The sequence below is a fragment of the Sander lucioperca genome, chromosome 7 (genome assembly GCF_008315115.2).
Source record: "Sander lucioperca isolate FBNREF2018 chromosome 7, SLUC_FBN_1.2, whole genome shotgun sequence".
In the NCBI taxonomy this organism is placed as follows: Eukaryota; Metazoa; Chordata; class Actinopteri; order Perciformes; family Percidae; genus Sander; species Sander lucioperca.
Window position 1 is genome coordinate 6,749,399 of NC_050179.1, and position 27,474 is coordinate 6,776,872.

Sequence of the window (27,474 nt, forward strand, 5' to 3'; positions counted from 1 at the left end):
ACGTCATTAAATGGATTGCATTTATATAGCACTTTTCTTAACGACGCTATTACATAGTACAGGAACTATTTACACACGCATTCATACCGAGGCTGCCATACAAGGTGCCACTTGCACCGATGGCCCAGCATCGGGATCAATTTGGGGTTCAGTGTCTTGCCCAAGGACACATCGACATGGGACTGCAGGGCCAGGGATCGAACCACTACCTTCCGATTGGTAGACAACCGCTCTACCAACTAAGCCAGAGCCACAGCTACCTCAGTGGATACATTTTTTTAGCATCACAACTCCCGTGAAATGAATCGTTTCACTATCAAAATTGTTTCCCTTCGGTCCGATAACATTTGGAAAGTCTAGAAGAACCACATTAAATCACAAACCCCATTTAAGTTAGCGGAGCACTAAGCTGAAAGTAGCTGGCTCAGCCCGCAGAGGTCTCTAGTGCACCTGCTCTATAGGCCCCATAGTGTGGAAGAAGTGCTGATCATCCTAGTAATTTTATACGCAGAAGTTTAACTTTTTGGGCTTCATCCGCCACTGAGCAACTCTCATAGGAATGAACGGGGCTCCACCTTGAACGATGTATCCAGGTCTTATTATACATCCATGATTACTACGCCCCGTCAAGAACAAGTCTGAACAATATTTATTTTCCTAGGGAGGCAAAGGCACGCCCTACTCTGCCTCTGATTGGCTTACCCTGGTATTCTTACCTTACCCAATCTCACTCCTCATGCCTAAACCTAACCAATCCAACCAACAAAGGCAACTAGAACTAGCCAATAAGAGGCAGAGTAGGGCGTGTCACGCCTTCACCATCCTAGGAAACGCAAATTTGCGTCTGGCACAAAACCGGTAGATGCTAGAATGTACCCACAGAACGAGTCATCGAACGAATCTAGCATAATACGCAACAGGCCCCCAGGAAGTGCGCCGGGCTTTGAAGCAAATTGAACATAGGGGCCAAATAGTGGAATTGCAACTCCCGGCCCGTCATGTGATGCCCTTTACAGAATTTGATCCATTCGGTCCAATAACATTTGTAAAGTCTCGAAGAGCCGCACGATTAAGTAGCCAGCTTGGCTGGCTCGGCCAGTGGAGGTCATAGTGCGCCTGCTCTATGGTCCACACTATGCGGAAGCAGCGCCGATCATCTGGGTTACGCAAGTATTAACACTTAAGTTAGCAGCTAGCTAACTCTAGCTATGAAGGGTTAGGGGAAAGTTTGGGTTAAAATGTAGCTTAAGGGTTGAGTTAAAAGAAAGGGTTAGGGTTATATCTTATTACTTATAAAGTTACAACTTATAAGTTCAAATAGGTATATCGTCTATCGTCTGTGTGTTGACGCCTGCACAATATATTCCCGTGTTGTAGTTTGGTGGGTACTATCTAGCATCTACCTACGAAACCCCAGTAAAATGGTGAATTGTTCTTTATAGACTTTGTTTTTTTGTACAGATCAAACAAATGAGATGAGATGTTACAGTGAGCTTTAGGGGAGTTGATGGGCAGGTTTTGTTACTTTTGGACAGAGCCAAGCTAACTGTTTCCCCCTGTGTCCAGTTTTTGTGCTAAATTAAGTTAACCGACTGCTAGCTGTAGCCTTATCAATCTCCTCATTTAAGTCTCTGCCAGAAAGCGAATAAGTGTATTTCCCAAAAAAGTCAAACTATTCATTTAAGGTGGATCGAACAGTATCTTATCTCATACATCTGTGGAAAACCAACTTTTCTGTATAAACTGTGCTCATCCTGTAGGCTAACTCTACTGTTGAGTGAACAATTAGCCTGTCTGTGTGTAGCACAAAGTTCGGATTTTTGTTTGGAGGCTTTGTCAGAGATGGAGCATGCGTCACTAAAGAATTCTCATAAGAATTTAAAAATCTTAACTGTCAGCCACGCAGATTGCATAACACCATCCACTTTGAGAGTTATTTTCACTGATGGTGAGTGCAAATGAAATGCATCCGGCAGTCTAAACTTGACTCATATGACTGCAGTAGTCTTGTCAGAGTGCACAACAGCATGACTGAATTGGAATTTATTGGGGACTTTAAGCTGACCTAAGCGTGACCCTCGTGGTTTCATTACAAGACTGTTCAAGGCTTTTTCAGCTCATCGCTTGTCAGGAGCTCAAACAAGTTAGCAATGTGTGTCTGTGTGTGTGTGTGTATGTCTGTTTTTGAAAAAGCATGAATAAAGGTCCTCTGTTTGAGTACGCAAAGACAATTTGAGGATATTACAGGATGTCACACACACACACACACACACACACACACTCACACACATACACATACACACAAGCTGATATATTGATGCCCCTTAAATGCATTTCATTTTTTCCACCTTTGAAAAAAATACAGAGATCCCTATTGGTTGAGTCTCACCCCACCCTCCGCCTCCTTTCCCCCGGTTTCCCGGGAAACCGTGTCAGGGTGGAGGAAAAGAGCAAATCATGTGAGGGCATAGCATCTTTCTCTCCTCTCTCTCTCGTCCTCTCTCCTAGTGTGTGTGTGTGTGTGTGTGTGTGTGTGTGTGTCTGTGTGTGTATGTGTATGTGTGTGTATAAAAGCCTCTCTCTCCATGCTTTCACTTCAGTCTCAGTGCAAGACTGAAGAGAGGGGAGGGGGACACGACCAAAGGAGATCCCTGTGTTACAGTGGGAGACATTTCTTTGACCTTCTTCCTCACTTTCTCCCCCCTCTCCCAATGTGTTTTGGGTTTCCGTCCTTTCCTCCTCCTCCGTCTTCTTCTTAAGCATCTCTGCTCTGCTTGGACGGTGGCTGCATCGATGCAAAATGGGTTGTGGCAATTCCTCAGCCACCAACACCTCAGAAGGTAAGTGTTTTTAGGGAATACGTGTTTTAAGGAATGTGTATGTGTGCATCTATAATCTATGTGTGTGTGTGTGTGTGTGTGTGTGTCTGATAATAGGTGAGAGTATGAGGGAGAGAATTGTCACTGTATTCGCACCAAGGGGAGAGGGTGTTTTGAATGTAAATGAAGTGTGTTGGGTTAGCCTTGGATTTAGCACATGTCCTCAGATGTGTCCATGTGTGTGCATTATCTGTGTACCTCTCAGTGTCTTGATTTCATTCATAAATAAAAAATAATAAAATAAAATAAATAAATAGACAGCCTTATATCATGATAAATGTTTGTGTCTCAAAATAAATGACTGTAAAACGTATTAAATTTTACCAACCAATGTTCATCAGTTTGTGGCATACTGGCTCCCACTCTGTAGTGTGTCTGTATGCGTGCAGTGGTGGGTCGATCATGAAGGGTCTCCCATAACATATATTCTAGTATAAGACACCAGAGTAGAAGCCTCAGGAATGTTACGCTTTGATACTGTAATTACATTGCTAAGGTCTACATTGACACAAAAACAAGTCCTCCATACAGTAGCTCACAGTTTTTTTTAATGGGTTTTTCTTTCTCTTTATGTGTTTGCGCTAGTTTCCATGGATTTTGAGTAAAAAAGTCAAGCAGCATTAGTGACATTCACCCGCCTTTGTCAATCAGGTTTGATTCATAAAGCCTGAACTACACATTTCAATGGAGAAAAACTGGATTGCGTGGTTATGTATATGTGTAATATATAACACGAGTAATTTATCCTGATACAATACATACCTGTTTTAAATTATACTGAACAAATCTCTGGGCACCACAGTCAAATTGAGGTAATAATTAGATTGAAGTATCTGCAGGATTACCTCACCACCGCTGCCCATTAAAGCAGTATGGTGTGTGTTTGAGTGTGTGTGTGTGTGTGTGTGTGTGTGTGTGTGTGTGTGTGTGTGTGTGTGTCTGTGCGTGCATGCGTGTGAGTGTGTGCGTGTGTGTGTGCTTGCAGGTACCTAATCAGTGCTTGCCAGGCATTTTAACAGAACCACAGACTGCTACTGGGAAACGCGACCCAGTGTTATCATTTGCTTTACATTTAAGGTTACTTTGTCTGTAAACAACATCTAAGTAGGTGTCTGGGTTTGTCGTAAGCATGGCTTGTTTGTCTATGAAAATCAGCAGCTGTGTTTATTTCAGTGCAGCAGGTCTTTTTCTGGTCCTTTGAGGTCAGCGTTCAGCACAATGACAAGGACGTGTGAAATCCTGTCACTTGACAAATATGGACTAATGGTTGCACTGTATTTGTCCATGCCAGCTGACACCAGGCCAGAGTTAAAGGACACTATCGTGTAATAAATAGTGTTTATTTGGTAACACTATTTTATCACCCACCTGCTTATCAAGCAGTATATAAACATGTAATAATGGCTTATAACACACTATAATGTAGGTGTAAGCAGACACAAGTGTCTATTAATCTCTATCTATAACTCCTGTAATAATATTAAATACTCAACAAGTCATCCAAAGCACACAAAGATATAGGTTGTTTATTCCTACCCTCTAATATGACCCACAGGAGGAACAAGCGTCCCTAGCGGTGGTAGGAAACACAAACCAATGTTCCCACACTATTCTGTTCTGTCCAGTTTAGATAAAAGCATCTCCTGTTTTATATTATCCTTAACTGGAGATGTATAATTGTGTCACTACACATTTGTAGTTATATGTTTAAGTGTTTATTTACTTGCTAACATTACTAACATGATATAATGTAGATGTTAATAGATATAGCAGTTATACGATTTATATAATAACAACTGTAACTATTCCTGTGGGCAACCATAAGTGCAGGCTGATGTATAACAAGATAAATAATGATAATACAGTAAGAAGCCATTATAAATGTTGTCATTTATTCTAAGTTCTTAGCTTCAAATTCAAGATTCAAGTCATACAAGAATGTTTTAAATTTCAAGCTTACCAAACTCAAATGACCGCCTCGGTGCACTCTATATCACATTGGCCATCCCTTGTCTTATGCACCCAGATGTGCATCCTTGGACATGAATGAGCTTTTGTCAGGCTACTGAATAGACCCCTGTGTCATGTCACCAGACTCAATAATTTACCGTGAAAAAAAGTCCTCTCCATTCCTTTTATTAGTATGGAATTCACTGTCTTTCTGTAAAATGTAGATTATCCTGCTTCCTACTGTTACATCTTATTCGTGTAGTGTTCTTTTTGAAGGTACATTTCTACACTAATGGAAAATGGCATGAAAAAATGATTGAAGGGTAAAATTGAGGCTTTTGTTCTCCCGCTATTAATATGATACTGTACGTTCAAGCAGGATGTTAGATTATCCTCCAAATGAATGCATTGTGATCTCATTTAGATTGAAATCAAGTTTAGCGGACGGCCTGTGGCTCAGCAAGGAATGAGCTTTTGTTGGATCATAAAATGCTCAAACAGTATTGGCATGAGCATGAGAACGGGTGTCATTTGGAATCGAGGCATTTCCCACTGTATGCCTTGTATCAGTTTGCAACATGTCCTCTGTCACCCTTCAAAGGCAAGTTGTGAATTGATTTAGAGAGTTTGAGTAGCCTAGAGTAAATACTGAAAACCATTATATACTGCAAACTTAGGCACTCAAATTGACTTGCATACAAGTGGCAATGCCCTTAAAATATTACACTGAAGTATAAATCCTGCCTTTAAAATGTTAATGGTAATTTGATATTATTATTGTTTGTGTTTTGTGCTATTTGTATGTATTTTTTTTTTGGAGTTTTGTGTATTTTTAAAGGCCAATATAGGGATGCAGAATATTTGCGTCAAAATAAACTAAGACTACAATAGGCTTGTACATCTTGTAATCTAAGCCTAAATAGACATTGAGGCATTTTTTGCTACGTCAGGTACATGAAAAAACACAAAATACAATATATAATTTTTAGCAATGCAATACATGTTATGTGTACAGAATAACCAACATACTAAATTCACAGTATAAACAATCCATATAACAATCCATATACAACCAGTGTTGGGAGTAACGCGTTACAAAAGTAACGCAATTACAGTAATGTATTCCTTTTTGCTGTAACGCAGTAATATAACGCATTACTAATTAAATTTCGGTAATATTATACTCGTTACAATCTCAGTAACGCGAGTTACAACGCATTTTAACGCAACATTTAGTGGTGCATTGTTTTTTTAAAGAATTCACCAACACCGCACATTTCTTCACAGGAAAAAAAAAGCCGTATTATTTTCCTGTCGCTGTATTCGATGGTTGAGATGACTGCAGAGACAGATACATTTGCGATATGGACATTTTCAGGAGTTATTACGCTGCGTTGAAGTGAGCTGTCCTGTTTCTGTTCCCTTGGTCAGAGCCAGAACCAGAGACAGTACGGACAGCATGTATGTCCCAACAGGTGACGGTACGTCAGCAGCTGACAGATATAAACATGTCGGGAATTAATGTTGAGGCTTGCTACATGTAAATATCATTGCATTTTATCAGCCGTGGAGAGTAACTCTGCCTGTAGTGGAATGGCTTCGAATGACGACCAAAAACGCTTGTCTTTTACTGTGACCATTTACTGTTCAATATGTTGCAGTTTTACAAACAAGAAAGTGAACAACTGGAGCCTGACGGACATGTAACCTACTTCAAAATAAAAGCACTTCCTGTGACGTTTCACAGTAAAACTAAATTACTGTTAAATAAGGTTGACTAGGCTACCTTTTCACATATCAGCTGTAAATCAAGTACTGTAAATAATGTTAATAGTGAGTTTTAATCACACTATAATTGAACATTTCCTTTAGAGTGTTTTAAACTAAACAACATGAATTTCTTATTCAAGTGCTATAAACAAACATTTTACAACAATGTCGTACTTTTAATTGAGTATTTTCATTTTCTCCTACTTGCCTGTTATACATTTTACTTATCTATTTTTTATAGCTTTAGTTACTTTGCATATTTATATTGATTATACAAAATATGAATAATCTATGATGTATTAAAGTGGATAAAGAGGAGACTTTATTGATCCGGTGGTGAAATTCACAAGCTAGCTGCCAAATCAAATTTCCCCTGTTATTTTGGTGAAAGTAACTCAAAAGTAATGCAAAAGTAGTGTAACGCATTACAATTCAGAGACAGTAATATTGTAATATAACTAATTACTCTCAAATGACAGTAACTAGTAATCTATAATGTATTACATTTTGGAAGTAACTTGCCCAACACTGTATACAACTAATACATAAAATGTGAAGATGAAAAAAATGGATCCAGGAGGATGTAAAGCAGCTTCCAGATACTGGCAAACAGCTAGAGCCTGAGCCACACAACCTTATCTCCACCATGTAACCTGAAAAGAGGACAGGCTACACAAACACACAAGAAGCAAAACTGAAGCGCATCATTCATATGCAACAAACAGAGGGAGAGGTCAAAAGATTTACATTGCTGGGATAAAGTCTGACCTGTCCCTCCCCTCTCGCTATCTCCACTATCAGGGCTTAGGGCCTCCAAGGACATAAAATAGTGGAAGCTGTTATTGTTGTTTATAAGTATGGTTCACATTCCATGGCTTTTGAATGGTAGTCTTTGTTAGTGAAGTAACACACCTCCTTCAATACTTTTCATTATGAAGATTCATTAAATCTCTCTCCATTCTCCAATTCTTTTCATCTGTTTTCAGGGCCAGCAGAAGTGTCCAAGGATGTGTGAGTACATCAGTCATTTTCTAACTACGCCTCAATAGAGCTTCATTCATCTACCCACGTAGAATTCATGCAGTATTCGTTGTAGCAAAGTATTTATGTCCACACTGACATTACAGTGATGTTATGCAAGTATACAATAATACATTTTCATCTAAAACATTATATAGGAATAGTAAAGGTGCAAATAAAAGCATTCAATTAAAACATATTTCGTTAAAATAATGGTTGTACACAGCAATAAAATACCTACATTTTCCTGTATTTTATAAGTTGACTAACACAAAATGCTAATTTCTTCTTTTTTTTAAATCAGTAAGACAAATTCCTTATTATGAATATGAATTTAGATATAATTAATATGGTCAAAAAATACGCTAAGAATTGGGCCTTTGAGCGTTTTTTAAAACATTGCTTTCACATTTTACATTATATAAAGTTTTGACACTCAACACTTTGTTGTTGTTGTTGTTGTTGTTGTTGTTTTTGTTTTTCACATTGAAATTATGCACTGTACCTTTGGCATGCGTTTTAACATAGATGGAGCAGCTTTAATATTGAAATTCAGATCCCTTTCAAGCATAAATATAATTAAGAATACCATTTAATGTTTATATTGTAATATTATGTCAGCTCTTTGGATATTTGCTTATACAAGATTTGGCTTTTTATGTGCAGAGCTTGCTACAACAATGTGTCCAATTTGCTTCACTGATACAGCAGACTTAAGAAACAAGCGAGGTTGGGATTTACACATATGTGTCTTGTCTTGGAAAAAAGGCAACACCCCTGCTGCTGCAACATACGTTATGTCACTAGCTTTGATTGATAACGTAGCATTTTACGTTAATATAAGGCAATGCTGCGCGACGTGATGCAAACGTTACAAGCTGAAGCTGCACTTTATTCAAAGCTCAAGTGGATTTTTTTGGTTACTATTCACAGGGCATTTGTCATAATCTCCATCCAACAAAGTCACGTGACTGGGGGCAGAGGGCATCGCTGAGGGCAAGATTGAATGATATAGTGAATTTAATTTGATTTAACTTAAGTAATGATGGGCGTATTATCGTATTCATGCAGCCACAACAGCAAAAAAAGAAGAAAAAAAAAGAAAGAAAGAAAAGTTTATTTAGGCTCTTTCGCCAGAGGGGCAGGTAATCCAATCAGGGCAAACGGGCTGTTGGGCAACAATAGCCTGTACCTGTGCACTTCCTTGCTGCAGTGAAGATATTGAAGATAGATGAACTCAACACTGATGGACAGTATGCAAAACTTACATGAAAACATTCCTTTAATTTGTTGTATTTTGCGTCATATATATATGTGATATTAAATAATATAGTTATTTTCTTCATGACATGCAATACAAATTTGATTTGGAAATTAATTATATTTGTATGTGAGAGTGAATGTTGTTTAGATACTGTATGTTGGCAGAATGAAGACTTATAGTGATCTATACTTATATTTACTGATAAATGCAGTAAAAGCTTTAATTTACTTAAAGTTGGCTCATCTCTGCTTAACAAAATAACCAGAATATCAATACTAAAAAACACAGACTTCACTGTAAAAAAAGCGATTGACTATAAAAGAAATGAATAGATACTTGACCATTAAACAGGTGCCCACAGACTCTTGCTTAACCACTCTTTTGGTAAAAAATATACATTTTTTCAGCTTTAGAAAATTCAATTCAATGTTGTACCTACAGTAGAGAACAGGTTGTCCTTTGCCATCAACAGGAATCAAAGCTCTGGGAGGGGCAGCATTTCCAAAGCATTTCCTGGAATAAGGGAGTGTGTGTGTGTGTGTGTGTGTGTGTGAGAGTGTGTGTGTGTGTGTGTGTGTGTGTGTGTGTTTGTATGCTCCTTGATAACCATCTCAGCAGCCAGCACAAGACCCATGAGAGCTGACAGCAGCACACCACTGACTCACTAACGGTTTCTAAGACTGTACTACACAACAACACACACACACACACACACACACACACACACACACACACACACACACCAAAAGAATAATTATTTTGCTTACACTGTTGGAAAAATAACAGTGAATTAGGTGGTGGAGCGTCATGTCAGCCCTTAAAAAACAAACAACCAAGAACAAAACCCCTAAAAACGGGGCTAATTGGAAATTGGCTGGCAGTAGCCTTGTTCCAGACCTAAAACAAAAATTGGCAGTTTGGCCTGATCATTAGTTTTTCAGAACTCCCAAATGGGAATTAGCAGAATTCCCAAAAGAGCTCTGCAAATGAGCAAATGCACTTTCCCAGTCCAGTGCTTAACGGAAGATTTCATTCTCCACGGTGAATGGAGATTCTTCATTCACCGTGGAGGCATGTGAAAAACAAGAATTCAAGGTAACACAGGGTGAGTAATTGATATACAAATGATCATTTTGAGGATGAAGTATTCATTTAATGTTTCTCATCAGTGTGTACTGTACTTATGTTTATTTGTTGTCCTCTGTGCTCCTGACCTGTGCTTCTTCTCTCAATCAGGACAGAAGATCCTTTGGGAGATGATGAGAAAAGAAGGTAATTGTCTGCATTTCTTTCTTCACTTTTAGTTTGTATGGTGCAGGTGGATGCATTTTACTCATATAAATACACTTTTGTAGTATGCAATAACAAAAAACTGTTCTTTGTGGCATACATATGTGAATATTAATAGGCCTTTTTAATAGAGAACATTTTGACAAACACAGGTGTAAATAATGAGATAAATGATGGCTCAATTCCATTTAGCGGCTTTGGTTTCAGGGTCCTGGTATTGTGCATGCTGGCTCACTGTCACACTGTTGGCTTGTGAGACACTTTAATAGAACAGATGTTATGATTTTTATTTTAAGATATGATTATGGCCAATTATTTTTTATCTGTATATATAAAACATCTTAATGTAATTATGTAATGGGTGTTGGGGTGTCTATGTTAGCAAGATTGGTGTTGGTACAGTAGGTAGGGCCCTTTGCTTTGTCCAACTTTTAAACAGGTGTGGTATCTTCCAAGAACACTTAGAAAAACATAAAGAGCTAATTCATTGCTAAAAGGAGAAACTGTATGCAATTGAGAACCACCACAGCATAATTAAAACCATTACTATGTCTTTTAATTGCTACATTCGACTCCTCCTCTCTCAGGAACTATGGTGGCGTATATGTAGGTCTACCAGCAGACCTGACCACTGTGGCTGCCAGTCAGTCCAAGTCCACATGTAAAGGTAAACATCTTTAACACTGTACTGTACATTTCATATTCTGGAAATTTGATGAGCAGCTTGTAGTTAAGCAGTTCAGGGTGTAGAGAAATAATCCCTAGTGGCTGAGACACCACCCCATGAAACCATGTGCCTGCCTGCCTACAGCATTACTGGTTTTATTTGACCTTTATTTTTACTGAATCTTAATGAGAAGCATTCCTTTTTACTATTACAGTTTGGGTTTTCATACCTGTGAAGATGAATATAATTCACAAAATTTTTTTTTGACTATGGCGTAGTCAATAAAGGAATTTTATTTCCCTGTTGTTTGTTTTTTTAAATCAATAAGCACCTTTACAAAAGCCATGAGTAGCAAGTGAGATTTGTTTTTTCAGGCAAATTTTTTCAAATTGTTTTTTAGTGTTTGTTGTTGTAATCCTTATTTCGGCAACAAGAGGCTTTCTCTCAGGGCTTCTGTACACCTATCAGCTTTATTATTAAGTGTTGCACGTTACTGATTTTCACAACAGTCTTATTCGATCTCTCAGTCTGACACAGTTGTTGACTTAATTAACTGCCTCTCTGACAGAGCTATGGAACCAATATGAAAAGTGGCATTGAATTTTGTAATGTGACCAGTATTAAGAAACAAACTGCTACCTTCGCTGTTGTATTTTGCAGTCCTGAAGGCTTTTCTCTTGTATCTTGTGTTTTTCGTCTCATGTTTGTCCTAAAAGCTCATTGAGGTAAACATAATAATGAATTGATTCATTTTCTTATCCTCTTGCACAACAAGACTCTTTTTTCCACTGAGGTCTTCCAGTTCAAACTGCTGGGAAGAGTGCATGTGTGTTTTTTGAGCACAGTCTTGACATTGAGACGGAAACACAAGAACATGAAATTTGTCAAATAATTGTCCTATAAATATCCGGGCACTGATTCTGTTTCCCCCCTCTTGCAGACTAGCAGATACTGAAGGGAACACAACACAGGTACTTTAAAAACTAGGCTGCTTGTTCAGCTCATCACCTGCTATTCTGTATTTTGTCTCTTAAAGTGAAGCTGGTACAAAGACTCACATGAAAGTCAATGACTCGGTCCTTTGTCTCAACAGGATCCTGCATATTCATTCAGCTACAGACACTCGTATTACAAGCAGAGAGCATGTAAATGCTCCTATTCTGGCTCACCACACACTGAATAATATCTCAGGCTTTAACACTGTCATTAAGCGAGGATGTGGACAGCTTGCCGGGGATCTGAGGACGCTGCCTCATGGAGTCATGGGTGGCACAGTGACACAGGGACGCACAGCAGAGGTCTGCATACGGCATCCATCATCACCCTTCACTCTGCAAAACAAATAAATAAAAAATGTGGGCATCGGAGCAGACAAACATCCACCCTGTGACTGGCTGTGGGTGGCAGCAACGGGCATTGTGACAGCCATCTTGGCTTCTCGGTGACGGCACTGGAACGTTCTCTTTCTTTCTCAGGAGGAGAAAGGGGACCCAGCCAAATAACTAACTAACTGTCTGGGACACAGACACAGACACACACACACACATTCCCAACAGCCCTCTGCAATAATAATCACTGCTCAGTTATTTCTCTCAGAAGCCATCAATGATTCATTGTGTGGCAGAGGCAGAGAGTTAGAGAGACCGAGAGAAATCGGAGTTTCGCAGAAAGCAGCAAACACATTCCTGTTAATGCATCAGAGAACAGAGGGGTTATTGAAAATATAATTGATTTCAATCAGGGACCTGCTGCAACTAAAGAGTCAGAAAATTACATTGTTTTTAATGATGAGTCTAAATGTTAATAACTAAGTTATATCAAGAGTGTTTTAATCAATGTCCAAAATGTCCTGGGTGCATCAACCAGGTCGTACCTGGTGTCGACACTTAACTTGTGCCCCAGACTGATTGTGTAACATCAGCATATGAGTCATGATACTTAGATGATCTCTCTCTCGCCCTCATGCTCTCTGCAGCATGTTGTTTTCCCCCTGAAGAGCTCTGATTCTAGTGCTTCTGGGTAATTCACACAGCTCTTGCAATCTTTCTCGGAAGTCACACAGTTTGTTTGTATCAAACAACATGAAATGCGATCTATTGTGAAACAGCAAAAACAAAAAACGCCTCATTAAATTATGTTCGGTTGCAAAAAATTGTCAAAAAGGAAACATTTTAAGACAGGCAGAGGTGGTGGTTGTGTTGTATCGTTCCTCATTTTTCTTACAGTTTATTGACTTTGTTTTGTAACTGATTCTATTACAATCTATTTTATAAATGATCTATCACACTTTATTCTGAACTTTGTTCTTCTGTATGTAATCCTTGAAGGATAAAGCTGGTGCTTTGCTGTATTTTTCTTATTGTCAACAAGTCCCATGAAAACACTATATATATAAATCCCCACAGGCCTGGGAGCCTGAGGGTTCTGCGCAGTATTTGGTGAAGCCACTCCCCCAGTTTGGGGGTTACAGCCCTGAGTGCTCCGATTACCATTGGAACCACTGTTGCCTTCACATTCCACATCTTCTTTAGCTCCGATTTAAGCCCTTGGTATATTTCATGCCTCTCATGTTCCTTCTTCTTGATGTTGCTGCTACATCTATCACAACTACCTCTGGTATGGACAGTTTGGCGCTTTCCTCATCCCTCCGATCTTGATCTTAGCTTCTAGCCGCCTTCTCCATGCAGGGTACTATGTTCATCTTGTAGCCAAGCATCTCACTAGAGATGCTTGGCTGTGTATATCAGCTTGTTGTTTTCAGTGAAAACATCTTCATCACATCACATCTTCTAGGGTACTCTTTCTCTTAGCCTTGTTAATCGACCAGGTGGTCTCCAGGTATCCAGCTCACTTATGATCATCTCTCTCAAGTCAGCTGCCCTTGTGTTTCAGCTGCCCTTTACTTTCAGCTGCCCTTGTGTTAAGCCTGTCTTTTCTTGGGGCTTGGTACCCAACCTCGGATTGTAGGGGGGATGACATCCCCCTGCTGACCTTGCGTCCTGTCCTTGTTGACACGGGCGATGTCCGATCCGGTATGACTCTCCTGTTTGGGGTTTTGGTTTTCTGTGGCACTCAGCACCAAGCCCATTCTTCCCACTGAAGAAAAAAGTCAAGGTAAAAACATATTAAATATATATTGTTACATTTTTTTAATTATTATTTTCCCAGGCACTGTAGTTTTTAGCAAATGTACCTTAAACAGTAGTCAGGAGAATAATGCATTTGTTGGGGACTATTTTCAGCTGCGGATTAATACACATTTGGTGCTCTAATGAGTATTCACTCGCAGCAAGACAGTGTATATGGGACTACAAATCATCTACAATGCCCATCATGAAGGAAAATGTCACCTACCACAACTGTGGCTGTATATTTGTAAGAAGGATCAATTCATTGTTGTAGGCTTTTTCCCATGGAATCTGTTGACAATCAGAAAACTATAGAATATCACCAGCACAGAGTCCCCATGAAAAAACACATTACAGCTGGGTGGGCATTAAGGGCCAAGGTCATTTGTCAGCCAGGCTCTTGACAGCTCTCTCTAATGAATGTACAACATCCTCCACTCCCCAGGGCCCTAGACGAGGGTGGAAATAGGCCAACTTTAAACACTTGAGATTCAAGAGATGTTCTTTCCGCATTACACAAAACGCTTTCCATGCCTGTGTGTTTGTGTAGGCTTGACTGCCCAGTCGCATAAAAACAGGGACTTCTTTCACCATGCCTGAACACAAGCTTACTGTTTACTGTTCCTGTCTATTTCTTTCAGAATGACGCCCACTAGCTGCCAAGCTGTGTCACCGGTTATCAGCTACATTGATACTAAGGGATTTCATGTACTTTTGCAAGTCATTTGTCAGCTCAAATTGTCGCAGCGTTTACACAGTTCACCTGTGGTAGAGACAGAATGTACTACACATACAAATAGCTTCTTTATGTATTGTATAGTTTACAGCATATTATAAAAAGAGCTTCAGTGTGCTACAGCACCATAGCACATTGATTTAGAACCGCACCTGAGACGTTATATTTTTTATGTCCCTTTCTCTGATGTCTACATTTTCACCCTGCTGCTGCCTCAGTTTCCCTGTGTGAGTCCCTAACAGAGGCCTTTGGTTTTTACAGTGTGTCGTGCCGCCTGTCTCTCCCTCTTTTATCAGCCCCTCTTTGCCCTTTATGGTTGTTCCTCCTGTATATGATGGATTTCATTGCCTTTGCCCTATTCAATTAATCTAACGGGGAGAAGGGGACAAAATGTGGATGAATAACACAGTCTGAAGTCAAGTCCTCTGTATTCAAATATCACCTTGGCACATTGTGGGGATAGTTGTAAAAAGCTGTGCATGTTGTTTGAATGTTGTAGAGGTTGAGTATTCATAGAGAAATAACATATATTGTAAAGGAGTAGTTCGACATTTTGGGGAATACATTTATTTGTTTTCTTACCGAGAGTTAGATTAGAAGATTGATACCACGTTCATGTCTCAGAGTGGTATCAATATTCTCATCTAACTCTTGACAGGAAAGCAAACAAAGAGTCAATTTGTAAAAACAGATAAAAGCCATTATAAAACGGAACAAACCAGCAGGAATTTGATTAATATTACCTTGAGTTCACAATAAAAAAGCATGATTCATGAAAAGAAAATAATAATAATTAAGATTTCATATCAAAACAACCAAACATCAATTAAATTGATATTCCGTGGATTGAATAAAAAAAAAAAAAATGAAGACATCTGTTTTTGCAAATGAACCCTTCAGATATTTCTCCAAAAGGTCAAACTACTCTTTTAATGTTTGGAAACATAAGATCCTTCAGGTTTTGTAGTACATAAATGCTGGAAATCACAGAAACTACTTGAGGTCAAAGCAGCTGTGAACTGTTTTATTTATTGAAATGCCTCTTCACACACTGGAAAGACCTGGAGTGGTCATTAAAAACCCACCAGTGTCTCTTTATGCTGTTGACAGCTGTATGATAATAAGAGGTAATGACTGAAATGATCGGGTTTGTTCATTGTAGGCTATTTTCTCTTGTGTCTTTCATTCACACTGTACTTTTTATCATTCGTGCACAAATTACCTGCTCCTCATGAATGTCAATGCACTCCTTCTCAAATCACTAATCACCTTATTCATCAATGATGCTGACATGAGGAGAAGAAAAAAAACTTGACTGCCTCTGTGAAACTCATTAACATCTGATTCAATTATTTGTGATTAAAGACTTTTATATTGTCCACGACAGCTGTGGTTATTGATTGTGGTCCTTGTTGAAATGCATCTGCCTTTTGTAATCAATAAGCCTGAGACTTGAGGGATTACATGTGTTCTTAGCGAGTTTCAAAGACAGCCTGCCTGACAAAATCAAGTGAGGATTGCCGAGGAGAACATTTGTCATTATTTAACCGAGGTCTTTTGTCCACCTGCAACAAGATCAATCACATTTCCATCTCGGTAATTGACTGTGTTGGGAGTGCATGGAGGAGGTGGAGGGGAGATATTAACTCTTTCCTGTTTCTCATTGCACAGCCGCAGTTTGAGCCCCTCCAGTGATCCCACATCATATTATGCAGTAGGTGCAGTAACTAAGCACTGAAAAATGTAGGTCAGTCACAGAGGGACAGAGAGGTGTAGAGAATTGACTCATTTCACCACAACCAGCCTATATATGCACAACTAGTATCATAACAAAAACTCAATGGTAATACATTACTCTGTATGTGATGTGTTGTTATCTCAAATTTAAAGGATGTTTCATCCAAATTACAAGAAGACATATTTTCTAATTTACCTCGAGTGGTTTTATGTGCCCAGGTTTTGACATTTTTTACATCTGTCTCTTGCATTTCTGCTTCCACCTGCAGCCCAGTATCCCTAGGAATTGCATGCATTATGGACAAATCTACAGCCCACAATGCTAACATTCAGTGTTAATGCAGGAAGTGGCACACGCTATATCTAGCTAGGCACACAGCAAGGTTTGGAAGTCAGGGTGGTTAACACGCACCTTTTTATTAACTGTAAAGACAAACTCTTTCCCGAAATACAACCAAATAATTTATTTGCCATAATCACGACCTTTCCCCAACCTTACCCATACCTACTGCAGTTGCAATATGCTCAGATATTGTATGTGGCATTCTCAATATTGGCATTAGATAAAAAAATGTCATAGCAAATAATTCAAGGCTATTGCCCCCCCCCCCCCCCCATGCACTGTAAACAACACACATTGTATGTATGTATTTTTTTATATCCATAAAACCTGAACAAATGTTTAAGAAAGAGCATTTTTGATAATAAAATTATGCTTATTCTTATCTAGTGGATTATTTCTGTACTTGCAGAGTGTAAAACTATAATAGCTGAAGTGAAAAACTGGTTTGGTTGGTGTTCATGTTTGAAATGGGTATTGGAAAGCTGTTTCTATTGTTGTTTTATTGAGATATCTAAAATCCTAGACAAATAAAAGATTGTTGTAAGTTGGGGGATACAGCTGTTTCAATCTTATTTGTGTGGAGGTAAAGCATTCCTGACAGGCACTCTTACACTTTTCATTCAGCAATCTCTTTACATGAATGTTAATAATTCAATGAAAACTTTGTGTTTTGTTTATACTGTATAACCACATGACTGGTTATAGCATCAAGTATTGCAGAGTGTGACATTTCACTCAACAACATGTTGAGCCAATGCAAACAAAGGCATTGACTTGCTATCTTTCTTTTAAAAACAAACTACAGTTTCCACAACATGGTACTCATGAGCTGTGAGGGCTACGTGATTGAGAACACATCCTTAATCAGATCATCTGAGCATCTGGCCCACCAAGACAGCCGCACACCACACAGCTGCTCTTTCTCCAGCTGAAAATGTAATTTAATGTTGGTGTTTCCCCTGATCAACTCCTCTCTGTTGCTGTCTCTATGTTACCTAAAACCTAGTTCACTTATCCAAATGTATGATAAAATGATAAGAAAGAAAAATAAAGACTTTTTCTTTTAATTTTTTTCTTTTCTACATTCATTCATTTCTTCTTTTACTTGAACATGTACCATACTGTCACCACTGGAAAAGAAGCATAAACAAAAACAGAAAAACAAAATCATGTATTTATTGTGATAGAAAACAGTCCTGCCTAATTAAATTAGACCTATGTAGCTAGTAACTCCAACTATTACCAGTAGATGTCACTGCAGCACAGCCCAAGCTTCAACCCTGCAGCTAGCAAGAAAAAGTTAGGACACCTAAACACCACATTTGGTTGGTATCTACAGTACATTCCCTCTGTGTTATCCATGAAAAGTGAGAAGCATGTCCTTCTCCTGCACCCACAGCCTCAGCAGCTGCTTATACATACAGTGATAAAATGGTGAAAGCCAGCCAGCAGCTCTCACAATCTTCTCCAGTTGACTTGTGATCCCAGAGGGTTGCACTAATCTTTGGCGCCAGAGTCACTAATCTAGCCCAATAACTCTAACAGGGTGCTAATCACTGTTTTGGTGGAAAAAAAAACTTGCCATCTTTCCCATGGTAATCAGGCCACTTAGAGGTCCACGTGAACTTATGCTCTGATGAGTTTACAGCCGATGTCAGGCTCAATCACGGACACTGCTTTATGGTTTTCACAATAATAAGGCTGAAACCGGACAAAAGGGTGTTTTGTCTGCCCAATATTCCCGGTAATGACTTATCTAGCCTTTTAGCCTTGTACTGAGACAAACAGGAAAAGAAGGGCTTTACTGCCAAGTGAGTTTACAAAAATATTTCCAGAAATACCAACCCCTAACTTCATTAATTTGTATTTCAAACCTGCATGCCTTACATCTCATTTAATGTTCCCAATTGGCTCAGAAAGAAGAGGACATAAAAACATCTCTACCTCACTGATAATCAAATTCACCACATTATTTTGCTGACATACCAACATGCAGAGCCATAGCTACCATTGATTTATTGATTTAAGTATTTTTTTCTTCAAATTTGGGGGTTTTAGGTACATGAAGGGAGGTCACTGTCAACATTGGTTGTTTGTTTCAAGTTTTTACCTTTAATATATTAAAAAATCCCCTCCAAACATAACATATTTTGAGATATACAAATAATATGCTTAGAATAATAATTTGTGTCCTGTGTTTTGTTACAAAAAAAGGTTCAATGAACGTACAAATCTATTCTTTTTCCTTTATTTAGAAAAATCCTGAATCTATGAATATGCAACTATTTTCCATTTCAGAATTTTTGGACACAAACTGTTTCCGACCTACTCCACTGATAGAGGTTTGTTTTTTCCACAACCCACTTGTGCAAGTAGCATATTGGCACATGATTGACTTGACTAGATTTGAGGTGAGTACTGACTTTCCCCCTTCAGCAGATGAATTTCAAAACATCTTTCTAGAGTCAAACTGTACATCATACATCAGCATCATACATACAGTACATCACTCACAGAGTGACGATCCAAACATCCAAAGACAGTAACAATAATCAAAACACATTTTTTAGTGGATGGGGACTTTAAATTTGACAATTTTTAGGTCAACAAATGTGCAGAAAGCAGTTAGATCGTCATGTGGGAAAATAAAATATACAGAAAATGTGATTGAGCAGTTACCGTAATAGATACAATATTTTAAAAATCCTTGCCAACAAACCTTGGGTTTCGTTGAATATAGAGAGTTCTGTTTCTCTCCCTCTGGATACCACTAAATGATTCCATATATCATTGACAAACATGGTAAATTAACGTGACTGATGAGGTTAATAAATATCATGCATTCTTCCCTTATGCAATCTTGCAGTGATGTAAGAGTTGGTGATACTTCTGCCCTGAATCCATGGCCTGTCCTGTCCAGACATCACAGACCGTAGCGAATGTACAATACAGTAACTGCATGTGTTCTCAAAGCATTTCAGACTTAATGTCAAGGCCTCCTTCCTCAGCAGACTCTCAATTGTCACTCAAATTTCAGTCCGAGGGCTTGAAAGACTCGCAGGACACACGATACAGTTGTCCCATTGAACTTAATTTGACGTGTAATGCCAGGTCAGTTAGTTCAATGCACTGTGGCCTGCCACTTGGCCTGGACCAAAATGTGGCACCCCAGACCCAGGGGGAGAGGAGGTGGAGGGCCTGTTGGTTGTGGCGGCTCTGCTTTACTCTTGGCTTTACTGTGCATGTGCTTCCAATTACAGACAAAGGAGAGGCGGTCCTGTGCAGCATGTGGTTCCATTTAGAGCAGGTGAAACAATGTAGGAAAATAGATCTGTCATCCGTCGCATTCCAGAGGCCAGTGAGAAAGAGTGCTAAATCATAGCAAAGCTAATTCTGAGAGGAACGGGTGGGGTTAAGGCAGTTGAGGGTTCTAAACATTATACCTAAACATCTGCATTTTAGCATTTAGCTTAAAGCACTGCTGTGACTCAGAACAGCCTGAAAGAGCTGCTAGTATAGCTGTAGAATCTTGCTCATATCAGACCTGAACATGGATCCCACTGGCTCTTCTCTTACTGACTTCTTGTCACTCATGTGTTTCTGCCTTAAACACCTGAGGAAATATTTAAAATTATTTGAGACAGGACAAGGATGTGGAGCCTGTGTTGTGTAGCAGAAAAGGAATGTTATTGACTGCTCTATATACAGTGTGCAAGAGCATCTTATCAGACCTCTATCCCAACTCTTCCAATCTGCCCCTCACATGGGCTCTCTGTTGCGCCCTGGAAGCTTTTCCTCTTTCCACCATGTGGTTATAGTCAGTTCATGCAGCCACTCTACTCCATTGGAAAGAATGTAGGTTAATATAACAAGTGGGATCTGGACATTTCGCTCTCATTTGCCTTTTATAGCCCATAGGAGCAAAGGCATAGCGTGTGCTCCAAGCTGTAAATCAGAGGATGCTTGGCATCCCACTACTTTACAGGATGGGGGCTTTAGGCCTCAGTTAGGCCACGGACCAGCAGCACCCAGTAAAGCTCTCACGTGCAGAATGAAAGGGAGGAGAGATGAAAGAAAAGGAGACATATTTTTAGCTTGGGTAGAAGCCCAGTGAGTGTCAACTGGACTTGGGCTAACAAGGACGTATTTGGGTGATTACTTCACAGCTTGCATGGTTTCACAGGGATACCTTTTTCTGTGTGCTTCTGCCAGTACCCACATTATGGGAAATAATAAAAAGGTATAGATTCCAGGGCGGCGTTGGTAGAGCCACGCCAAAACCAATCCAATCACACTGTTAAAAATGTGGCAGCTGATTTTCCATCATGTACTCGATCACCTCCGTCTCTACCTCACTCTCTTAGATTCCATAGTCTGGTTTAGGTTTTCATGTGTTCAAAACAGACAAATAAAATTAGCATTTTATGCCACAGGACTGATTATTGATGAGATCCGTCCAGAAATGCTTAAAGCTCTGGGTGTGGAGGGGTTGTCTTGGTTGACACGCCTCTTCAACATTGCGTGGAAGTCGGGGACGGTGCCTAAGGAGTGGCAGACCGGGGTGGTGGTTCCCCTTTTCAAAAAGGGGGACCAGAGGGTGTGTGCCAATTAAAGGGGTATCACACTTCTCAGCCTCCCCGGTAAAGTCTACTCCAAGGTGCTGGAAAGGAGGGTTCGGTCAATAGTCGAACCTCAGGTTGAAGAGGAACAATGCAGATTCAGTCCTGGTCGTGGAACAACGGACCAGATCTTTACTCTCGCAAGGATCCTGGAGGGAGCCTGGGAGTATGCCCAACCGGTCTACATGTGCTTTGTGGATCTGGAGAAGGCGTATGACCGGGTCCCCCGGGAGACACTGTGGGAGGTGCTGCGGGAGTATGGGGTGAGGGGGTCCCTTCTCAGGGCCATCCAATCTCTGTACGACCAAAGCGAGAGCTGTGTCCGGGTTCTCGGCAGTAAGTCGGACTCGTTTCAGGTGAGAGTTGGCCTCCGCCAGGGCTGCGCTTTGTCACCAATCCTGTTTGTAGTATTTATGGACAGGATATCGAGGCGTAGTCGGGGTGGAGAGGGGTTGCAGTTTGGTGAGCTGGGGATCTCATCGCTGCTTTTTGCAGAGGATGTGGTCCTGATGGCATCGTCGGCCTGTGACCTTCAGCACTCACTGGATCGGTTCGCAGCCGAGTGTGAAGCGGCTGGGATGAGGATCAGCACCTCTAAATCTGAGGCCATGGTTCTCAGCAGGAAACCGATGGAGTGCCTTCTCCAGGTAGGGAATGAGTCTTTACCCCAAGTGAAGGAGTTCAAGTACCTTGGAGTCTTGTTCGCGAGTGAGGGAACAATGGAGCGGGAGATTGGTCGGAGAATCGGCGCAGCGGGTGCGGTATTACACTCAATTTATCGCACCGTTGTGACGAAAAGAGAGCTGAGCCAGAAGGCAAAGCTCTCAATCTACCGGTCAGTTTTCGTTCCTACCCTCACCTATGGTCATGAAGGCTGGGTCATGACCGAAAGAACGAGATCCAGGGTACAAGCGGCCGAAATGGGTTTCCTCAGGAGGGTGGCTGGCGTCTCCCTTAGAGATAGGGTGAGAAGCTCAGTCATCCGTGAGGAGCTCGGAGTAGAGCCGCTGCTCCTTCGCGTCGAAAGGAGCCAGTTGAGGTGGTTCGGGCATCTGGTAAGGATGCCCCCTGGGCGCCTCCCTAGGGAGGTTTTCCAGGCACGTCCAGCTGGGAGGAGGCCTCGGGGAAGACCCAGGACTAGGTGGAGGGATTATATCTCCAACCTGGCCTGGGAACGCCTCGGGATCCCCCAGTCGGAGCTGGTTAATGTGGCTCGGGAAAGGGAAGTTTGGGGTCCCCTGCTGGAGCTGCTACCCCCGCGACCCGTTACCGGATAAGCGGAAGAAGATGGATGGAGATGGAGGACTGATTATACCAACTCCTATTCTGCTCAGTCTACAGTAACAGGGCTGTCAGATCTCTCTCTCCCTCTCTGTTTCAATTTGAGCTCTCATATTCTGTCTTACTTACTTTCTGTTAAAGGGTTACTTCACACAAATTACAAAAACAGAGCCTCAGTATCTAGCCATGTACATTGTTTTAGTGTAATGTGCTGAGGTCAGACTAACTTCTCATGTGTTATAGTAGGAGGTGTAGTGCACAAACTTATGCTTTATGTGGATGATATATTACTTTTTGTGTCGGAACCTAGCAGATCAATACCCTGTCTACTCGGGATCATTGACTCTTTCTTGAAATTTTCAGGTTATAGGGTAAATTGGTCTAAGTCAGAAGTGTTACCTTTAACAGTTCAGTGCCCCGTAACAGCCTTCCAATAAGGTACATTTCAGGGGCCAAAGCAAGGTATCGTATATGTGGGTATCTTATTCCCTCCCCAGTTAAAAGACCTGGCGATTTCTCCCCCCCAGGAATGTGTCGGATTTTGACAGTGTGAAGTTTTTGAAAAGTCCTGGGCAGCCACAAATTCCACTGTTCCACAATTATGCGACAGCACTCGCCACTCCGACTCCACTGCGCGCACCCCAACCCCACAGAAGCGCACTTCACATCATTAGCCTATTTCAGTATAGCTAAGGTAAATTACTTTTCTGATCGTTAAAACCACACCAGAGATGTTTGGCTTGAAAATATATGCTAATAATCAGGCTCCAATGACCTCGCCAACAATTTCTGAATAGCCTAACTTGTGCCTTCTCCACAGCAAATGTGTCCTAACCACGTCACAGCGGTTTCTATCTTAGCAACTCCAATAGTGAAATTATTTCACTAGCTATACATTTATTAATTTTGTAAAATTGTAAAACACTACTAAAGTTTCTTTCAGCTTATTCATGCTTTTTTAAACGTGTAAATCACATAGAATAGCCTATGTATAGCAACCGTAGGCCTACACACTTGATTTCTATTATTATTATTATTATTATTAGCCGAAACCACGCTATGGTTCTTATGGTAACAGAAAATCATTTCAGCAGAAAACTAAATGGCCTATGACATGTCATAATGTTACACAAAACATATGCAATGAAAACAATCATACTTACAGGCATTACTCTTTCCCTTGGCATGACGGAACCCCTTCTCTTTAGCTTTGTGACTAGTTCCAGTCAACTAGCCTCAGCCTGCTCGCTTCTCAACAAGTCACATCACTTGACTCACTCACAATCATTTGATATACAAAAATATCAATAATGTCAGACAGTGAATTAGTAATTATAGAAAATAATAATAATAATAATAAAAAAATCCAGCTCCTGCCAGCAGGGGGTGCTGCAGCACCCTCAGCACCCCCGATATGTGATGTGCGATATTTTTGTTCCCACTATGGCCACGCCAAGACCCGTCCTTCAATAGCTACTATTGGCCAGGCGTCCATGCTTACGCAAGGCAACATAACATGATTTGTTCAGGTCCAATCCCCTGACCAATCGGCTATCCTAACCTTAACCACTCAAGGTGAAATGCCTAACCCCAACCAATCAAGCTGCTTCGTAGGGCGGGTCTTGGCGTGGCCATAGTGGGATTCGTAATTTTGCTTCCCGCGCCCTTGTTTAGCACAAAGTGTTTCATACAATTCATACAAATTTGGGATCCCTATAGGTCTCTATTTTTTTAAAGATATTTGCAACTTCGACATCTGTTAGTGGGGATTTTTGGATCCAGTTCTTCATCCCCGAAGGCAGCAGAATGTTTAGATAAGGTGTTGTTGAAATATGGAAAAGGTCATGAGGCTTCTGGGTATTATTCTATGCTTATGCAGAACCTATAGGGCTGTCCAGGCTCCATCGCTTATAAGCCCTCAAGAAGACATGGAAAGGGATCTGGGTATTACACTGGATGATGAGGAGTGGGGCAGAATCTGTGTGAATATTAAAACTATGTCATGTGATTTGAGGGTGCCCCTCATTCAGTTCAAGATTATGCATCACTACTATTGGACTTCCTCCAGATTGTTTAGAATTGGTCTGAAAGACACACTAAATTGTTGGAAATATAAGACAGAGGATGGCCAATTACAAACGTACTTTATGTCCTATGTACCTGTGATAAGGTTCAGGAATTTTGGACTGGGATACACGATAACCTATGTCGGATTGCAGGGACCCAGGTTCCATGTTGCGAGGTGTATGTTTTGTATTCTGTTAAAAAAATGAAATAAAAAAATTGTTAAACACAAAAAAATAAATGCATGAGTGCCTGTAGTTTGTTCTTTTGCACGTGGTTGACGATTTCAAGATTTATCTTCAAGAGCCACCATCATTTGTTTGTTGGGTGCATCCCAAGATGTACTCATTGAGCACACCACTATCTTTTTAGACGCTGTTTCTTTTTTAAAATATTTTATAATCGGCTTTCCGGTGATTTATTGATAATTTTATTGTTTTGGTTCAGTTTGTTGTTGTTTGGATCTCTCTTATTCTGAGCCACTCTGTTTTGAAGTGCTATAGTAATAAAATGTATAATTATTATCCTTAAAGGAGAACTCCAGGAAATTTTTACGTTAATCTTGATCGCTAAACTTTTTTAAGTACTGTCTATAGCAAAAACCACGAGCCAAATTGGTGCTAGCAACATGGAGTTTCTGTAGCTAATGCCCAGAGCTCCCGTTAGCTAAAACTGCAGTTATGGGGGCATAAGCTAAAGAGTGCCTTTGTGCCTCTTAACAGACTCAAAATGCTATTAAAATGTCTGTGCAACATGAACAGGCCCCTTACAACAAGATGCGTTTAGCAACTTAGCCATTGTTGAAATTCACATACCCTGTTAGCTGCTAGCTGCCGTCTGGGATGAGTGAGTGTGTTCAGCCAGGCTTCGGTAATAATCATCACGCTGCAGTCCCGTGTGTATTTGTAACATAAATATCCATTTAGCGTGCAATCCATCTGCCGTTGGTGAGTAGGAGTCTTGTCCGTGTCGATCTAACGTGAACGACTAGCATGCCCGGGTGGCGTCCCTGCCTCTGCTTCCTCCCCGCCCTCCTGGCTTGACGCGGCCGACAACAATCCAATGAGCGCCCGCTGGTCTGGTGGATGTCTTCCAGAAGACCGTTCAAGCCTTCGCCGCGAAAAATTGTATTTTATTTCCCCCTCAAAAATAGGTAATTGAGCACTGTAGTGGTTATGACCATATTAGTGACTATGCTACATGGAAACTTACCAAATTATGTTTGGGTCCTGTACAGTAAAATAGTGTTTTAGACGGCTAGCTGTAGTATCGCTAAGTCCCGTGGGAATTCAGTTGTAGCAGGAAAAAGGTAAATAGCAAATTCCTCTGTACAGGTGACACAGTTTTCGTTACCTGGCTGTATGAGATCCCACTCTTTACAGCACAGGCTTTCTTCCGCGGTAGGCATTGGGTCACAACACCCACACAAACACCACCAGTTGCCTGAAATCCGTGTCCTTGAGGCAGATGAAGCATCTACCAGATGAAGCATCTACCAGATGCTTCATCTGCCAGTTGCCCCTCTGTCTGTCTCCTTCTTTCCAACTCTTGTGAGGCTAGTTCTTCGTCTGTATACTTGGGTTCGAATAAATAAGGACGACCATCAAACTCAAACGCCTCTTCCATGTGTTCAGTATCTTCTATATTCTCCAGTTACGTTACTCCAAACTTCTTCCCTTGTGAACAACTCTGATCTTCACTCTTCACACACTACGCTCCTCCAACCTGCACACTACTATTTACCTTTTTCCTGCTACAACTGAATTCCCACGGGACTTAGCGAGACTACAGCTAGCCGTCTAAAACACTATTTTACTGTACAGGACCCAACCATAAGTCTGTTTCCATGTAGCATAGTCACTAATATGGTCATAACCACTACAGTGCTCAAATACCTATTTTTGAGGGGGAAATAAAATACATTTTTTCGCGGCGAAGGCTTGAACGGTCTTCTGGAAGACAGCCACCAGACCAGCGGGCGCTCGTTGGATTGTTGTCGGCCGCGTGAAGCCAGGAGGGCGGGGAGGAAGCAGAGGCAGGGACACCGGCAGGGCATGCTAGCCCAGCTAAGGAAACCACAACGATCGACACGGACAAGACTCCTACTCACCAACGGCAGATGGATTGCAAACTAAATGGATATTTATGATTACCGGTGCCTGGCTGAACACACTCACTCATCCTAGACGGCAGCTAGCAGCTAACAGGGTATGCGAATTTCAACAATGGCTAAGTTGCTAAATGCATCTTGTTGTCATGTAAGGGCCCTGTTCATGTTGCACAGACATTTTAATAGCATTTTGAGTCTGTTAAGAGGCACAAAGGCACTCTTTAGCTTATGCCCCCATAACTGCCGTTTTAGCTAACGGGAGCTCTGGGCATTAGCTACAGAAGCTCCATGTTGCTAGCACCAATTCGGCTCATGGTTTTTGCTATAGACAGTACTCAAAAAAGTATAGCGATCAAGATTAACGTAAAAATTGCCCAGAGTTCTCCTTTAATAATAGGAAAATGGTTTCTGGAAAGCTGTTGAGATATTTAGTTGTAATTTTAGCAATGTTTTGAGATGCACAAACAAAATTCCAACTCCCTAATGTTTTAGGGTTGCAGCTGTAAGAACGTATTTCTCAAAACCTCAAGCACCTTCAAGCACATAAAACCGAAACTATTCACATGGCGAGATAGCAACACGGGTAAATACGTCTTTTCATTAAACCACATGAGAG

At 40.6% G+C, this 27,474-nt stretch overlaps 1 protein-coding gene and 1 long non-coding RNA gene across 2 annotated transcripts; one reads left to right on the forward strand and one right to left on the reverse strand.

Annotated features, from left to right (window-relative positions):
- Positions 1 to 1,521: 1,521 nt before the first annotated feature.
- LOC116038719 lies at positions 1,522 to 27,474 on the reverse strand. Its single transcript, XR_004102159.1, has 4 exons — positions 27,465 to 27,474; positions 26,474 to 26,480; positions 20,620 to 20,623; positions 1,522 to 1,606 (listed from the first exon to the last, which is right to left on the reverse strand). It is a non-coding gene; the product is annotated as an uncharacterized LOC116038719 (long non-coding RNA).
- On the forward strand, positions 2,524 to 14,606 carry LOC116038718 (overexpressed in colon carcinoma 1 protein homolog). Its single transcript, XM_031283311.2, has 6 exons — positions 2,524 to 2,840; positions 7,586 to 7,610; positions 10,120 to 10,155; positions 10,761 to 10,840; positions 11,781 to 11,811; positions 11,934 to 14,606. Exons 1-5 carry the CDS (start codon positions 2,801 to 2,803, stop codon positions 11,783 to 11,785), a joined length of 186 nt encoding a protein of 61 aa, XP_031139171.1. The 5' UTR covers positions 2,524 to 2,800; the 3' UTR covers positions 11,786 to 11,811; positions 11,934 to 14,606.

Excerpts from the sequence above, each read along its gene's own strand:
- LOC116038718 (XM_031283311.2), top strand. The coding sequence starts at position 2,801 with ATGGGTTGTGGCAATTCCTCAGCCACCAACACCTCAGAAG. Across the intron at positions 2,841-7,585 it reads AGCCACCAACACCTCAGAAG|GGCCAGCAGAAGTGTCCAAG; the intron begins GTAAGTGTTTTT and ends ATCTGTTTTCAG. Across the intron at positions 7,611-10,119 it reads GCAGAAGTGTCCAAGGATGT|GACAGAAGATCCTTTGGGAG; the intron begins GTGAGTACATCA and ends TCTCTCAATCAG.